This window comes from Haliotis rufescens, unplaced genomic scaffold (assembly GCF_023055435.1).
Source record: "Haliotis rufescens isolate VD_foot unplaced genomic scaffold, xgHalRufe1.0.p SCAF_15, whole genome shotgun sequence".
In the NCBI taxonomy this organism is placed as follows: domain Eukaryota; kingdom Metazoa; phylum Mollusca; class Gastropoda; order Lepetellida; family Haliotidae; genus Haliotis; species Haliotis rufescens.
Window position 1 is genome coordinate 394,709 of NW_025963835.1, and position 18,153 is coordinate 412,861.

At 40.9% G+C, this 18,153-nt stretch overlaps 2 protein-coding genes across 4 annotated transcripts in view; one reads left to right on the top strand and one right to left on the bottom strand.

The window, feature by feature from the left end:
* LOC124142105 overlaps window positions 1–13,600 on the top strand; it is a 36,207-nt gene extending 22,607 nt beyond the window's left edge. For all 3 annotated transcript variants that reach the window (XM_048396002.1, XM_048396003.1, XM_048396004.1), the window contains 13 exons: window positions 248–356; window positions 1,164–1,256; window positions 2,875–3,020; window positions 4,125–4,193; window positions 5,200–5,284; window positions 7,377–7,482; window positions 8,129–8,191; window positions 8,351–8,441; window positions 8,943–9,038; window positions 9,684–9,727; window positions 10,802–10,968; window positions 12,491–12,582; window positions 13,410–13,600. In XM_048396002.1, the coding sequence (XP_048251959.1) occupies window positions 248–356; window positions 1,164–1,256; window positions 2,875–3,020; window positions 4,125–4,193; window positions 5,200–5,284; window positions 7,377–7,482; window positions 8,129–8,191; window positions 8,351–8,441; window positions 8,943–9,038; window positions 9,684–9,727; window positions 10,802–10,968; window positions 12,491–12,582; window positions 13,410–13,556 (1,308 nt within the window). In that variant the 3' untranslated portion in view covers window positions 13,557–13,600. The remainder of the gene's footprint in view (window positions 1–247; window positions 357–1,163; window positions 1,257–2,874; window positions 3,021–4,124; window positions 4,194–5,199; window positions 5,285–7,376; window positions 7,483–8,128; window positions 8,192–8,350; window positions 8,442–8,942; window positions 9,039–9,683; window positions 9,728–10,801; window positions 10,969–12,490; window positions 12,583–13,409) is intronic.
* A 32-nt stretch (window positions 13,601–13,632) lies between these two features.
* On the bottom strand, window positions 13,633–17,828 carry LOC125379994 (extensin-like). Its single transcript, XM_048395946.1, has 2 exons — window positions 17,816–17,828; window positions 13,633–14,516 (listed from the first exon to the last, which is right to left on the bottom strand). Exons 1-2 carry the CDS (start codon window positions 17,826–17,828, stop codon window positions 13,633–13,635), a joined length of 897 nt encoding a protein of 298 aa, XP_048251903.1.
* Between the last annotated feature and the right edge of the window lie 325 nt (window positions 17,829–18,153).

Sequence of the window (18,153 nt, forward strand, 5' to 3'; positions counted from 1 at the left end):
GTTGTTTTTGTCATTTGCTCACAAAGTAGAAATGAAATTTGAAATAGGTTCACATTAATCTGGACTTATATGTAAGAGAAATAAAACTTATTAATGTTATTTTCAGGCATAAATGTTACATCCCTTTGGGAAGGATGACTAAAAGAAAAATAACGATGTCTTATCAAACATCATCAATGATGTTCCTATCATGTGAATGTGAAAAAGTTTTTTGAAATAATGTTTTTCTTCATATTTTTTTTTGAAGGAACACGCTGATGAAGTGAAAGGATTTGTGGATAAGGTGTCCAAACATTTACAGAAGTTATATCCTGAAGTGAGCAAAACAATCGCCAAGAACTGTCTTCCGTCTAAAGGTTTGTGTCATGGCAACATCAGCAACATCCTGTTATATAGAAGGACAATTCAGTTCTGTTTTCTGCATCTTTTACTGGATATATACTGAACAAAACAAGTTAGGGATCATGAAATACTTTTATGTATGGTACACATTTAAAGAAACTTAATCTTCACTACAAAAAGATATCCTCCAAAATATTTGTGATCCCTAACTTTTTTCTGTTCAGTATATGTTTGACTGCCTCTGTGATTTGAGTGAAATTTTAATACCTCATTCACTAATTCAATATGTGACCTTGTAAACTGTTGTATATTTTCTTCATAACAGATGGCTCAGTAGTTGGAGGTGATGTAGTCCCTGTGAAGATCCGGGTTATAATTGGTCTTCAGCAACCCATGCTTGCTGTAAGAGGCTACTAGCGGGATCATGGGGCCTGGCTCCCTGTCTAGATGCACATCATCCTGTACCAATTGCATAGATCGATGCTTATGATGTCAGTCTCTGGATTGCCTGGTCAAGACACAATTATTTACAGACTGCTGTCATATAGCTGTAATATTGCTGAGTGTGGCGTTAAACAAACGTATATAAAGAATAATCTAAGGTGATGGACATTTCTGTGTCCCTTGTCAAACGGGATCTGCTGGTTGAGTTTAAAATCGTGAAACCTAGTGGGATCTGCTGGTTGAGTTTAAAATCGTGAAACCAAGTGGGATCTGCTGATTGAGTTTAAAATCGTGAAGTAGCTGAAGTGCTGTTCACAGCAGTGTTAAAGCCAACACAATCACTCACTCTTCTAAACTTCTCCAATCCCTGATCACAGAGAAGATTGTGGCGACGGAGAAAGGCTCGCAGGTGTTGCTGATGGAGGGGTTGACGGAGTTGGTGCGGCCGCTCATCAGGACCATGTTTGTCGGTGAGTCCTGGAGCAATAGTTGTACAAGTCAGGGAGTTCGGGGGGCTTTTACTCTTGTCCCTCCAGTATGTCCCAATACTCTTGGGTTAAAAGAAATAATAGTCTTGGTTCTCAGGCACCGCCCGCATCATCATAAAGTTTGCTGCACGTTTCATGTTTATTTCCATTTTTAAAAAAATAAAAAAAATATCCTTAGATATTCCAAGTCCAACCATAGTCAAATACTGTATTCCAGTATTTTACTCATCAAGGAATACATTTATGTAGAGAGGTCCTTTCCCACAACTGTTTATTTGGTAACATACTAGTTTGAACAACAAAAAGACAACACCACCAAGCCATTCATCACAGACACAGACTCAGAGACACGCACGCACGCACGCACGCACGCACGCCCACACTCACATAAACGCATGCACAAGATTGCTTTGAAATTCCAGTTAATTGGGAAAATACAACTACTACCATCACCATGGTTACACTGTGGACCAGTTTCAAATATATGAGATAGAAATACCACTTAACAAACAAAACAATTGATGGGAAGATAAACAACTTGGTGTTGCATCATCACTTATCCCAGCTCCTTGCAGTGTTGTAGACAGGAGTTTTGAGTGATAGCAGCTGTATACAGAGCCCTGGGAATAAGATAATCCTGTGAGGAGCTTGTAGATCAGGCATCGCAATAAAGTTGCATTAGTTATCTCCCTTTTTGTTCAGGGATATTTGCAGGCAGTCAATAATAGATGACTTATTTTCGACTGTCATATTGCTGAAACTGTCAAAATATCTTTCAGTCATAGTCCCAGGTTGTATGATAAATAGTCAGTAAATGTATCTTATTGTATGTAAATGTGAAATCTCATGAAACAGATCTTTTCCTCTGATATGATACCAGTCTGCATGTAGATCTCACAACATCTCCATAGGAGGTCACGTCATGTGAACTTTCTGATAAGTCAAGCATCACCAGAGTTTAAAATTCTCTGTACATTTGAGCAAAGCATTCAGACAAGCATATCTGACGCCTGTATTAAAAAATGAATATAGTCAGAGACCATAAAGTAGATTTATGGTTTTTGATAATATCAAGGAAATATGAATACATAATGCTGTGCTATTATTCAGGTGAACTGTGAGTGAACTTTGACCGTCCAATCTAAATGAAGGATCCATGGGATCTTTAGCCAATCAGATGCCAGCATTCTCAAATGATTCTATTTCATTTCTTTACCACCTTGATTTGGAAATGTTAGCCAAAGAAATCTGCCACACAACACAAACATAGCCTCTATGGTACGCCTTTATAGGTGTAGATGCCATCGCAAACAGAAATGACACGATGTATAAAACATGCATGTCAATATTATTGTACAGTTTTGTGTTTAGGCATTCAGAATTCATGTTTGAGATACAGAAAGCAGACATACTAGTCCTGAATGCTTCGGTCACTTGTGCTGAGATTTTAGAAGCCTTGATGCTGATTGGCCGATTAGAATGTTTACCTGATGAGACATATGGAAGTGTCCTCAGATCTTGACGGAGAAAGGTATCCTATCGAAGTAAACAACTGTGTAGATGTGCACATGTAAATAGCATGACACCATTGCATGCCCAGGCTACCTCCAGATGGATGCGTTGCTGTATGTGTGGGACCAGTATGTGATCGGCATGGACGCGGCAGGGTTTTCCACGGAATGGCTGGCTGTTGTCACTGCCACACTACTGGGTTTAATGGCGGATAAACTCAAGGAGGCCAAGTCGGTGAGCTTCTTGTTAACCACATTGTTACAGTTATCTAGCTAGCTTCAAGCAAGTGCAGTCAATTTGTTATCATACTTGTGTCCTTAATTAAGAACCCGGGTAATCTTGATTCTCAGGCACTGTATGTGATTAGCCAGTGACTCATTGGGTAGGCAAAATTAGAATGCTCCCCAGCAGCCTATGTTGGTCGTTAGGTTTGACTTAATGGATCAGACTCGGTGACTTGGTTGATGCATGTCATCGTACCCGATGATGTAGATTGTAGCTCACAATATCGATCACTGGTCGCTGTCATATCACTTGAATACTGCCCTGTGTGGCATTAAACAACAAACAACAGTATCCAGTGTATCATATGTCCATTCTGGCCTGTGAAGATCCGGGGTAGAATAGGTCTTCAGCAACCCATGCTTGCCATAAAAGGCGACTATGCTTGTCGTAAGAGGTGACTAACAGGATCGGGTGGTCAGGCTCGCTAACTTGGTTGATGCATGTCATCGATCCCAATTGCTTGGATCGATGCTCATGTTGTCAATCACTGGATTTTCTGATCCGGACTCGATTACTTACAAACCGCCATCATATAGCTGGAATATTGCTGAGTGCGGCGTTAAACAAACAAACAAACAAACAAACTATGTCCATTCTATATTAGTTTTGCCCTCAACCCATTTACCAACCTAGCTTCAGTTTTGGTTGTAGTTGAAGATTTGATGTTGGTTGTAGTTGAAGATGTGATGCTGGTTGTAGTTGAAGATGTGATGTTGGTTGTAGTTGAAGATGCCATGATGGTTGTAGTTGAAGATGTGATGTTGGTTGTAGTTGAAGATGTGATGTTGGTTGTAGTTGAAGATGCCATGATGGTTGTAGTTGAAGATGTCATGTTGGTTGTAGTTGAATATGTCATGTTGGTTGTAGTGAAAGATGCTATGATGGTTGTAGTTGAAGATGTCATGTTGGATGTAGTGAAAGATGTCATGTTGGTTGTAGTTGAAGATGCCATGATGGTTGTAGTTGAAGATGTCATGTTGGTTGTAGTGAAAGATGCCATGATGGTTGCAGTTAAACATTCATTTGCTCATGTTCATTATATTTTCATTCTAGTCCACATCCATGGCAAATGCCCTGGTGAAGGAATGTCCAAGGCTGACTGTTGCACAGCTCCAGTACGAGGTATGGTGCTCCGATATGGAGGTGATCATAGGGCCTGAAGCTCACCCTTACTCTCTGTTTCAGGGTTACACTTAGTCATTAGGGCTGGCTATCGATACAGATAATAGAGATCGTTTACTAAATATCGATCAATTATCGATAAATATGGGAGAAGTATCTCTGTGCATATATGCAATAAGAATTTCACTCCACTGAGTGGTGGCACATTTATTCAGGGATTACTTTGTGGACATTTGAGATATAACAAAACCAGTTACTTTCCATCTTCAGCAATTAACATTTTTTATAATAACAAGACTGTTTTGGTAAATCTAAACTTTATTTCGTCACAATAGTTTATGTGAGGTACAGTAAACTACGGTTATAACGAACACGCTTATAACGAACTAACGGATATAACGAACTAACTTTTTAGTCCCGACTATATGCTGTATATATGCTTATAACGAATTACGGTTATAACGAACTAAAATTAGTAGTCCCTTTGAGTTCGTTATAACCGTAGTTTACTGTATTACCGATGACACAATTTTCACATCGATCTTTAAAATTACAAAGGAAAAGAACAGATCTCTATAGAGACTTTTAAAGGATTTGGTTCATAGTTAAAATAACTTGATTTTGAAACAACTTCATAACAATAGGTTTGTGTATCTGTAGCTGCCAACTCAGGAAAGCATTGGTTAGGATACGTCCTACATACTGCTGTCATAGGCTTGTCAGAGTCAGTTTGACTCAAGTTGTGTGAAACCCTCTTTGTTTGTTAGCTGACACTTTTGTTTTATGATGTACGATTACTTATATAATTAAAAATAGTTTTAGCGGAACAGGAACAGGAAGAATGTCTCAGTTCTTCACACATGGCACAAAGTTACAATGACAAAATAATTCACTTGCTCAAAAGTTTGGGGAAGCTGTCTGAAAACACGAAAATTATATTGTTCTAGCCTTGAATTATCTTTTTCTTGGTTTCAGTGATATTTATTTATCTATTTTGTTTTGTAAGGTGAAGAAACATCACTATCGGGAACTGTACCCCATATTAACACGAAACCAGAAGGCAGCCATGCCTGTGCTTGACCCAACACAAGGTAATCTGTTGCAATAGTTGTGCCTGACCTTGACCCAACACTAGCCTGAGACTGAAGTCTTCCTGTATGTCCTTGGCACAACACTGAGACCAGGAGGCTTCCATGCCTGACCTTCACCCAACACTAGGCAACGTGTATCACTTGTTACGACTGACCTTGGTCCTACACTAACTAATCGGTTACAGTATCTATGCCTGACCTTCACCCAAAACAAGTAAACCTGCTGCAGTAGCCATGTCTGACCTTGACCTAACACAAGTAACCTGCTACAGTAACCATTTCTGACCTTGACCTAACACAAGTAACCTGCTACAGTAACCATTTCTGACCTTGACCTAACACAAGTAACCAGCTACAGTAGCCATTTCTGACCTTGACCTAACACGAGTAACCTGCTACAGTAACCATTTCTGACCCTGACCCAACACAAGTAACCTGCTGCAGTAGCCATGTCTGACCTTGACCCAACACAAGTAACCTGCTACAGTAGCCATGTCTGACCTTGACCCAGAACAAGGTGACCTGTTTAAGTAGCCATGTCTGACCTTGACCCAACACAAGGTGACCTGTTAAAGTAGCCACGTCTGACCTTGACCCAACACGAAGTGACCTGTTATAGTAGTGATGCTTGACCTTGACCCAACAAGAAAACATGTCATAGTAGTCATGCTTGACAAGAAAATATGCCTCAGTTATCATGCAGTAACATACAACCTTGTTTATCAAGAGGTACTGATTGGAATGTGTTTTCTGATACATTTGGCTGACATGGTCTCATTAAAATCATATCTTTTACTGTTTATTTAATACCTCTCTTGCTCAAGATCTGACAGAAACTCCATAGCAAAATGCCTTATGTGAAATTTCTCATCCACCAATGGGCTTGGAGGCTTCTAAGAAGCCAGTGAAGCACTTAGAGCAGCACATCATATTTCTGGATCTTACGAGAAACATTCATTTCATTTTGCTCCCTGTTATTTTTCCCAAGAGCCCTGGCTTCTACACACAATGGTACACAATCAGCTGATTTTGTACAGACCACAATTGCCAAATCAAGAACAGAATTTGATCCTGAAAATGGATTACGTTGTCATAATTAAGAATGGAGTGAAAGGTCAAAGTTTGATCAGGGTCACCTGATTTGACCTCCCATGGAGTGTTTGTCAGATCTTGATGGAGGAAAGTAAAATATCTGATTTTAAATGAAACTGATAAAATTGGTTCAGTGGTGTGTCCTTTTGTTGTCATTCAGAATTATTTGAGTGCAAATTACTTTACTTTAGTATAAGAAACGTGAATACCATACATGTTAAGAATTCCTCATATTCACGAGATATTAGATTGGTTTGATGCACAAACAAACATATTGGTATGTTGTGTGAAGCGATGCTCATGAACACATCACATGTGACGTCATAGACCCACGACTCCAGATGCACCATTTGTCTCGTGCAGCGTGTAAAGTTTGAAAATCATGTGCAGCATATCGTGATGAGAATAAAGACACTCTGTGTTAACAATTGACTGATTGTTAGTTTTCTAAATAAATGGTACACATTGGAAACATCTGTTCTTCACGTACATACTTCTCTATGTGTTTCTATGGTTCACGTTTCTTTTGATAGTGAGTATATAATCCTTAAGGATTGAATGATTTTGTGTTATGAGTTTCCAATATTTGCACATTTTGGCGATACTCAATGCAGATTGGTCATTTGAAGCCATATAACGGGACAGTGCTTCATTGTTATATGATATGACGTCACCCATTGTTCATGATGTCACAAATTGATTACATTACGTCATTTGAACAGTAGCGTTGCCTTCAGTGAAGTTTTTCTGTAGGGTTGACATTTCATATGTTTTTTCTTCAATTTTGCTCCTAAAATGCTAATGAGTAATGTATATATAGAATATAGAATAACCTACTGGAAACTTGGATTATCTGCCCCTTGTAATGACTGCTGTAAGTCCCTCGCCTTAACATCATTAAGTCACTCTGGACAGAGAATCTGTAATTCCTCGTAGCTCCTTGGTTATTCTCTAGATGATGACTTTTTGAGATATTTGGAGTTAAGTGTATGTTTAACAGCGGAGCACCCGCCATGGCGCCACTGGTACAATGACCTGGTACCCCCCTACACCAAGCCCCAGGACAGGCGGAAGGCCAGGGAAGCGCGTGAGGCTGAGAGGGAGAGGTGAGTAGTGGAACTTGGGAGGGGGAGAGGGTGGGGGAGGGGGAGGAGGAGAAGGTCGGTGGAGACACTCAAGGCAGATTCAGGACTTTTTATATGGAAGGCGGAGTACAATATAGACAAGTATTTCAATAACAAGAAGGTATTACTTGTCAGTTTTGTTATAAACTTATTTGTGGTATAAATTACCAAATAATGCAGGAGCCATACAGTGACATACAATCAACTTTTGTTTCCCAACACAAATTATTTTCCTATTGTAATACATTTTTGATTTATTGGTTTGTTGTTTAACACCGCATTCAGCAATATTCCAGCTATATGACAGCGGTCTGTAAATAATCGAGTCTGGACCAGACAATCCAGTGATTGATATCATGAGCATTGATCCACGCAATTGGGATTGATGACAATGACATGCATCAACCAAGTCTGGGAGCCTGACCACACGATCCCTCTTACGACAAGCATAGTCACGGGTTGCTGAAGACCTATTCTACCCCGGATCTTCAAGGGCCTAATGCAATGAAGTTTTTTAAGATGAGACCCATCACTATTTGCCTGAAATAATTTCAGTCTTTGATGCCAGGTAGAACCCTGGTGCCTGTGATCTTGATGATACTTACATACTGTTGCATCCCCACATCAGGTTGCTACAGCAACAGAGAGATGCTGAACAGGCCAAGAAGGACATGGAGGAGAGGGAGAGGAGGTGTGTACACAAATTATTGGTTTTATATCTTTTATGAATTGGTTTACATATATATCAACCAGAATTAACAACTGTGGAATAACAGTAAAGTTTCGAAACTTGTCATGTGTTGCCAAGTCATTAACTAGTCTGTAAAAGAGGCTGAATGGTGTTTTGTAGGGAGGATGAGGATGAGTTTATGCGAGCTGCAGCAGCTGAAAGAACAAGAGTGGAGCAGGAACGCATTCAGCTGGAGGAGCAGCTGTTTGAGGTGACTCCATGAATCTTAACTACGCTCATAAACGTTCACCTTGTTAAATCTGCTTTTCTATGTATATGTTTGATCCTGCTAATCATAACTTAGATTTCTAAATTGGAATAAAGACTTATGAAAGGACAAGGTATGCTTTAAGGATTTAATATAAGAAATTAATTTTTCAAATTATTAAAATGTGTTTCATATCTCATGATCTGACACAATACATCACTTGTATGCTCACAAGAAATGTCTTGTCTCACACGAATAATGTCTTGATCTCACACGAATAATGTCTTGATCCCACACGAATAATGCCTTGATCCCACACGATTAATGTCTTGATCACACACGAATAATGTCTTGATCTCACATGAATAATGTCTTGATCTCACACAAATAATGTCTTGATCCCACACGAATAATGTCTTGATCTCACACAAGAAATCATTGATCTCACATAAGATATCAAGTAATATATCCCCTGACACAACTGTTTTTCTCTGTTGATTCTAGGAGCGACGTCACCGCATGGATGGAGAACGGCATGCCCAAGATGAGATCGAGAGGCTGAAGCTTGAGGTCGAGGCTCTCAAGAGACAACAGAAGCCAGTATGTATTTGAGGTCATACATCGTAGAAACCTCTACACACTTTTGTTGTAAAACTGTTAAATTTGATTGAAATGGTAAAGTTATTATTTATCAAGTTGTTTGTAGATTATTTTTTACAAAAGTGTGTGTTTGTGCTGTTCTTCCTACTGTTGTGCCCCCCTCCATTCAAGATATCAAGATACTGTTGGGTACAGGGTATTCATTGCCATGTACACTATTGACATTTAAGTAGAGTATTCCTGATTTTGAGTTATTTAGAATGTAGTGTAGTGGACTGTAGTGTTATCTACATCAAAAGTCTCTACTATCAAGGGTATATTTGTGTTCTGTCGCGGTTTTCTTTTGCAAAGATCCAAATTTCAAAATCAAGGTGAAATAGAAAACTGAAACGAAGCTGAATGGTTTAAAAAGCCTGACATCTAAGTCCATGTGTATTCAATCTGATTGGGTGGTCAACGTTTGCTATGTGTGCTTTGTCAGATCTAGATGTAGAGAGGAATCATATCATACTAAAAGATTGGATCTGAATGAGATTGGATTCTACCCATCTTGCATCTTGCAGTGGAGGTAACTAGAATGAGGTTTGCAGAATATGAAGCTGAAACAGTTCTGATAAATTAAGGCTGATCCAATGTTGTTTTCAGAAATCTCCTGCACCCTCCATGTACAGCATTGGTTCATACATGAGGTGAGTTGTTTGGAAAATACCCTGTTACTAAAAGTAATTAATAAAATGTCCGAGTTGAAATGCAGCATGTCACATCCATTAAAGGGCAAGTTCACACGGAAATGAACCTATTTTTCTTGTACTTTTTCCGCATTAAAAGTGTTAACATAGAAGTGTCATAGACAAAAATATAAAAATATCACAATTAATTAACATATTTTTCGCATTAAAACGATTTATAATTTTCACATTTACCAAGTGTTCTATTTCCACAACAAAAACACCATGGCTTATGCCCCTTGCAATATGACGTCATTGGTGCCAATTGATAAACATTATGACGTCATCCTGCTTTGTTAGAGCCGCTTCACGTGGTGTAGGTCCAGGTGTGTGATTCTAGCGTCTCAGATGCCAGCCAGCATAGTGTTATGCTGAGTCACCACTGCGCCGGAGTGTGTCGTAGGCCATGTTGTTTCACCGCAAACTGGTACTTGATATCTTTTGCGTTGAGAATAGACAGGGACCCAGTTGAATTGGCACCAATTACGTCATAATCTAAGGGGGATAACTCAGGCCTGTTTAGCTCGAAAAACGAAGGCCTCATAACGGCATATCATTTTCACACTATTGTGAGCTTCCTACGTTCACTGTGAAAAAAATGAGTGTATATTTTCAAACACAGATACTAATTAATTCTAAAATTGCGTTTTGTTTAGAAAAAGAAAGAAAGTGATTTTTGCGTGTACACTTCCCCTTTAAATCAAGGCATACATTGAAACAAATATTTTTCAATTACAGAACTTGTTCATACATGATGTTAGTTGTTAAAAATCAAGGAATACATTTGAAACAAATCTGTTGCAATATACAGCCTTGGTTCATCAATGAGGTGAGTTATTAGGAAAATACTCTGTTACTAAAAGTAATTATCAAAATGTCAGAGTTGAAATGCAGCTTGTCACAGCCATTAAACTCAAGGAATACATTGAAACAATACTGTTGCAATATACAGCACTCATACATGAGGTGAGTTTTTAGGAAAATACTCTGTTACTATAAGCAATCAAGGAATACATTGAAACAAATCTTTTTCAGCCGAGTCCTTCTACCTCCCCCACCGACTCCTGCCTCCCACGTGTCTTCCCTCCCCGTCATACAGGAGGTGTCCCCCCGCACCCCGTCCCGCCAGTTGACCCCCGCAGGGCAGGGGGAGAAGGCGGTGATGGACTTCCTCACCAGGGTCAAGCAGAGCATGGACAGGAGTGAGTGACAGCTTGGACATATCAGAAGCAGAACTAGGAATGTTTTCAGTGGTTGGGAGTAACATTTTGATTTCATAACAGGGGGATAGGGAGTGGTGGGGTAGCCTAGTGGTCACACTGGAGGCCAGGGTTTGATTCCTGACAAAGGTAAGTTATGTGAAGCCCATTTCTGGTGTCCCCTGCTGTGATCTTAGTATGATTGCTGATTGGTAGTATTTCTGAACAGCAAATAGTTAATAAAGTAAATTGGCACGGCTCCCATGGCCGAAAGCTATGAACACACAATGCCATTTTAGAAAGTGGTCAAATGTTACAAATGTTATACATGTATTTGGGATAACACTTTCTGAGTAAAGTACAGATTCTCATACTTTTTTGGGTTGAGTCCCGTCCAGGATTAGAACCCACTTGTCAGAGTGAGGCTGAGTGGGTTAGATTGCTGACTTTGTGTGCTGGTGATTAGGTGCCTCACTCTGGCAGTGTGGGCTCATATAAGACATTTGTTACATTTGACCACTTTCTAAAATGGCATTGTGTGTTCATAGCATCGGCCATGGGAGCTGTGCCAATTTACTTTATTTCCTTTATTTCCTTTATTAACTATTTGCTGTTCAGAAATACATGTACTACCAATTGCCCTGAGAGAAAAGGCAATGATTTTCTTCGCTGTGTTACAAATTTTGAACAGTTTGTTTTTGTTGTGAAACAGACAGGTTTCCGAACCAGCTGGTGAAGTAAAAAGTCAGAATACATGTACTTAAAATAAATGTTTCATAAAACATTGACATGATGGTAGAGTCAATTTGAAAAAAATGTTTTAAAGGCGCTGCACATGCTGCTAAATATAGCCCCTCGCAGTCACCTGACTGTTGATCCCAAGTCAGACTGTAACCACGCGATCAAAACTCAGTATGTACTCCATCTTCCCGAGGCAAGGGAATTAACTGACTTTAAAAGTCCAGTTTCCACCCTTGCCGAACAAGGCCGGAATACCTGGGCTCAATCCTAGCGCCACCAGTGGCTATTACGAGTTATGTCCCTTTTATGCCTCTCCTATGGACCAATCAGATTCCACCTCTCGTATCACTTGCATTTGCTTCAAACAATATGGCGGCCCCCAGTCAAGACAATCTGATCGATAATCATGATCTACATTGTGATAAAACGGGCCTTACATCGCGAAATGCATCAAATCATGTGAGCACCTTGATTAAAATCATGAAAAGATTTGGAAAATATGTTGACGAGATGACGGTGCACATTCTTTGCAAATCCTGCAATCGACCGAAATCTGCACGACAGTTTACGAACCTGATTTCGATTCCGTTGCGCGATTTTGATTGGACTATGCATAGGCATAGTCTCATTAGTCCAGCCTAAACGTAACTCCATAATACCAGCCTAGTTCGGCAAGGGTGGAAACTGGACTTTTATAGTCAGTCAACTCTCCTGCCACGGAAAGATTTATGTACTCCTATGCCGAGTGTTCCTGCTATATGCTGTATATCCTGTGTGGTTCCAGTTGCCCATGGCGAGGGAGATGAGAGTCAGGAGCTGGATGAGGAGACCGAGGGCTACATCAGACAGAATGTGGATGACCTCAAGAGAGCTCAGGTAAATGTGAAGGATAAGAGCAAATACTTATTATTTATCTCAGGAAATATTTCTTTGAACAGCAAGTTTTGCAAAACAACAATAGTAGACAGAAGTGTCAGATATTTCTGAACTCTTGTCCTGATATACTGTCCTTCTATCTGTCAATGGAGGACACTTCTTGCATGGACACCAGACAAAGCTGGGTAAGCAGTACGAGGGGCGTTCAATAAGTTTTGCAACTTCAATATCATACCAAGTCGCAGAATATCTTTTGCACTTGTATTTTTCAATATAATCTCCATTCACCTCAATACACTTATTCCATTTGTCCTTCAAGCTTTTAATACCGCTTTTATAGAAATCGGTAGATTGACCCTCTAACCACGCCTCTGTGGCAGCCTTTATGTCCTCGTCATCCTGGAAGCGTCTTCCACGTAGGGCAGATTTCATTTGCCGGAACAGGAAATAGTCACTGGGGGCTAAGTCTGGGCTGTACAGTTAAATCACCCACCCTACAGCCCAGACTTAGCCCCCAGTGACTATTTCCTGTTCCGGCAAATGAAATCTGCCCTACGTGGAAGACGCTTCCAGGATGACGTGGTCAGAGGGCCAATCTGCAGATTTCTATAAATGTGGTATTAAAAGCTTAAAGGACAAATGGAATAAGTGTATTGAGGTGAATGGAGATTATATTGAAAAATAAGATAATTCTGCGTCTTGGTCTTATATTGAAGTTGCAAAACTTATTGAATGCCCCTTGTACATCGAAGGACTTGCTCGGTATGCCTGCATGTTTCGAAGTACTAACTAATGTCCACATTATTTGTATCTCTTTACTTTGATAGATGGAGGTGTTTGGTCATCGTCTCAATGTTGGGGAGTTTGAGTACATGACTCCACAGAAACAGCAGGAGTCCAGCGACAAGATGATGAAGCTGATACAGAGATGGAGGGAGGACAGACGGGCGCGGGAGCTGGGGGTGCCTCGGTAGTGGGGACAGATGGGCCTGGGAGTTGGTGGTGTCTCGGTGTGGGGGTGGAGGGCAGGGGCCTGGAGCTGGGGGTGCCTCAGTAGTGGGGACAGATGGGCCTGGGAGTTGGTGGTGTCTTGGTGTGGGGGCGGAGGGCGGGGGCCTGGAGTTCGGGGTGCCTCGGTAGTGGGGACAGATGGGCCTGGGAGTTGGTGGTGTCTTGGTGTGGGGGCGGAGGGCGGGGGCCTGGAGTTCGGGGTGCCTCGGTAGTGGGGACAGATGGGCCTGGAGCTGGGGGGGTCTCGGTGTGGGGACAGATGGGCCTGGGAGTTGGTGGTGTCTCGGTGTGGGGGCGGAGGGTGGGGGCCTGGAGCTGGGGTGCCTTTGAAGTGGGGACAGATGGGCGCGGGAGTTGGTGGTGTCTCGGTGTGGGGGCGGAGGGCAGGGGCCTGGAGCTGGGGTGCCTTTGTATTGGGGACAGATTGGCCTGGGAGTTAGTGGTGTCTCGGTGTGGGGGTGGGGGGCCTGGAGCTGGGGTGCCTCGGTAGTGGGGACAGATGGGCCTGGGAGTTGGTGGTGTCTCGGTGTGGGGGCGGAGGGCAGGGGCCTGGAGCTGGGGTGCCTCAGTAGTGGGGACAGATGGGCGCGGGAGTTGGTGGTGTCTCGGTGTGGGGGTGGGGGGCCTGGAGCTGGGGTGCCTCGGTGTGGGGGCGGAGGGCAGGGGCCTGGAGCTGGGGTGCCTCAGTAGTGGGGACAGATGGGCCTGGGAGTTGGTGGTGTGGGGGTGGAGGGCAGGGGCCTGGAGCTGGGGTGCCTCAGTAGTGGGGACAGATTGGCCTGGGAGTCGGTGGTGTCTTGGTGTTGGGGTGGAGGGTGGGGGCCTGGAGCTTGGGTGCCACGGTCCGTGGGGACAGATGGGCCTTGCAGTTGGTGGTGTCTCGGTGTGGGGGCAGAGGGCGGGGGCCTGGAGCTGGGGTGCCTCTGTCAGGGGGCACAAGGGGCATGGGAGCTGGGGTGCCTCAATTTGGGGGGGCAGGGGTCCTGAAGCTATGAAGCACTCAATTATTGACTGGTAAACTGGAAAGTTGATGTAGTGCTATTCCCTGTGCATGACATGTTCATTTCAATATTTTTCTGTACAAAAACAGGGTGAGTCTGTCTTTATGTGTGTATTTGCAAAAATGATTACTGTATTTGACGTTATAAACGCCCCGCAATAATAAGCTCCTGATATTTGCTAATATATTGGCTAGTGAACAATCCCAATTAGCTCCCCTTCCGATTGATCAATGTGCACAAGACTTATTTATTTGCATACAATATGCACTCGTGTGTTATATGCACCCTTAATTATGGGCATTTATTTGCATACAATATGCACTCGTGTGTTATATGCACCCTTAATTATGGGCAATTAAATTCTGGAAAAATATATCTGTCGTACATTAACATTTCAGACTGTCAGCATAAACCACGAAATTTATCTTTCACCACTTTTTTCACCTAAATAATATTCCAATAAGAGCCCCCTATTTCTAATTTTGAGAGCTCCCTGGGCGCTTATTACGTCAAATACGGTATGTCATTTTGAATGTTGCTTGTGAAGTATTTTTACATGATTTGATGCATGGCAAGGGCAGGTAACTCTAATCATCCAAAAGTTGCATGACTCCATAGGTGATAAAAAGGTGAATATTGTTTCAAATTTCATAAAGTCATTAAAAACACTTATCTTTATTTTATTCTGTGATTGATACTGCTGAAAGATATACAATACAGAATACTTGTTCATATGAATCATTTTATTGTGATTACCCTTTCTATGTATGAATTTTTATGACTTTGGTCAATATATTTTATATTATAACTTATTTCAACCATGATTTATACAACAAACCATATGAAATATAATGTTCATGTTATCATGGCTATAATTTATGTAATAATATATTCAAATGTATTCATGACTTCCACATTTTTTTGTCCCATGAAAATTTAATCATTAGGTTTCTGCCTTTTGTGTTCATATATAGGATTCATTTTCAGCATTTTTAGACACGTTTTTGCTTTTGACTTTCTGGGAATGTTTTGCCAAAAATAATGCACCACATTAGAATGGAAAACAAATGCGTTAGCTGGAAATGTTTGATGCGCTACATATTGCTTTCTTTAGCAAAGTAATGATTAAAACTTCATGGTGATTTTAATACATTATCTTCCATTCCGTCCACTTTGACCCAAAATACAGACAATTCTTCCGAATATTCCTGAGCCAAAATAATTTTTAAGGTCACAAAGGTGTACAATGGAACACAGTTCTGTCCATTAATATGGATTATGAGTTGAATTAATGCCTTTGAAACTATAGATTGTTTGATTGTTTTAAAGCCGCACTCAGCAATATTCCATGCTATATCACAGCAGCCCTAAAATAATGGTGTCTGGACCAGACAATCCACTGATTGATATTGTGAACAATGATGGGGTATGAAGACACGCTATCAAGCAAGGCACAGAGACTAACCACATGACCCATTTCGTTGTCTCTTACAACCAGTACAAGTTGCTAGGCACCTCAGGGGGTTAATGGACTTGGGTGTTGAGATGTAAGAGAACATCAATCATGGGTTGTGGTTTAAGAAAGAAGTCATATTTCATTCCATGCAATTTTCATTGTGAAGGATTTGATGAAATTATAACTCATGCTTTAAAAAATCATTGTTTACTGAATTAAGACATGTCAAGATTGAACAAATGGTTTGTTTGGTTACACATTTAAATGTATCTTGTCCGTGTCTCAGATGAAGTTGTGAAAAACTTGCATCAAGCAAATAATATATCCAAATATTTATGCAATTCCATCTGATTGTTTGTTTGTTTATTTATGAAGCAAACATTTGTTTTCGTTGAGAAGTACATTTTACAATATTGCATAATGTGATAATTCATTCAAATGAATAAAGTTGATACATATATCAGTATCTTCTGTTCTTATTGTTTTCAAGATATTTTTTTATACCTATACTACGCAAAACAAGTTAAAGAACTCCCACAATTTGAAAGCTGTGTTTTCACAGATTAACTGTTCTTGAAAAAATCAGGTGTAGTTTAACTTCTTTTGAGTAGTATACATATACAACTAATACTTTGAAATGACGTATTTTACAGTCAGCCTTGCAGGACATGTTTCTGGGATTCTGTATGATGGCAACTGTAAATAATCAAGTCTGGGCCAGACAATCCAGTGACTGATATTTAAATATAGATCGAGTGATAAACAGTTTGAACCTCTCGTAAAAACATGGATGAAACAAAAAATGTTTTTGATAATAGTTTTATGCCCTTACTAAACTGTTTTCTGTAATAAAAATCTGTAATATATTTTTGGAGCAGAGCACATAAAATTAGTCTTGCAAATAAAGTAGTTAAAACTGAAAGTAGTATCTCCAAGTTAATATTTCATCACAGACCTAGATATTTTATACAGGTCCATGATTTTGAGTGAGTGAGTTGGGTTTAACGCCGCTTTTAACATTATTCCAGTTATATCACGGCGCGTCAGCTTAATGTGGGAGGAAAGACCGAAGTGATGCAGGTCTCAGACGTTTACCACTTCGGTGAAACCCACGAGCATGGGTATGGTGCTGACAAACCTGGAAACGTAATCGGGGCGAACCGGGATTCGAACCCACAATGATAGGTCTCTGGCGAGCCCAAGGGACGCAACTCTGCACAGCGAATCACGACGCCTTAGACGACTGGGCCACCCGTGCCCCCATTATTTTGACATAATAATTTAAAAGCAAATGTAACATATGTACTAGGTTAATTTGTGGTGTCATCTGGTCCTGTGTATGGTGTATAGGTCAGATGAGGTTAAGCAATGTATGGTGGAGAGTAGTTTGACTTGTGAAACACTTTGGCAGCTTGCCGCCTAAAAGTTTCCAGAAATTTGAACCTGCCCAATATTTAAGCACATGTGGTGTCTCCTTTGGCAGGTGACTTTGTTCAAAATATACCTCTATTCATACAGCAGAAAAGGGGTACCCGGTAGGATGAGATGATACTGTGACTATTAACCTTCCATCGCTCCACAGACACCTTGGATTGCATACTCCCAAGGGAGCTGAGAATGAAAATGTTGTGCACATTGATCAATTGATCAGGGAAATAATATATTAGCACCTTGAGCATTCAATTGGTGATGGAATCTCGCATATCATAAATGGTCTAATCAGTGCAGGGTGGGGTGGGGGTTGGGGGCCACCACACCCACCCACCTCTCCTCCACATCTCATGACATTTAGTATGCCAATTCCTGCAATTATAACACGAAGTGGACACACACAGAGTGCTCATCATTAGTTCATACCCATGGGCTTTGAAAGATTATCAAGAAATACATCTACCTATCACCAGCTGAACATTGCAACAAACAGACAAAGATACACAGAGTTGTCGCTCTCCAGTTGTCTCATTCCGAGACAAGTGGAACGTAACAGTCTACGGAAAGGTTGCGACGAATGGTTTGTACGGAGAGAGCCGGGAACCAGCTTACAATAAACTCCCTTCCAGCGCGAAGACAGGCATCCAGTCAAATCGGCGCGGGATTCGTGAC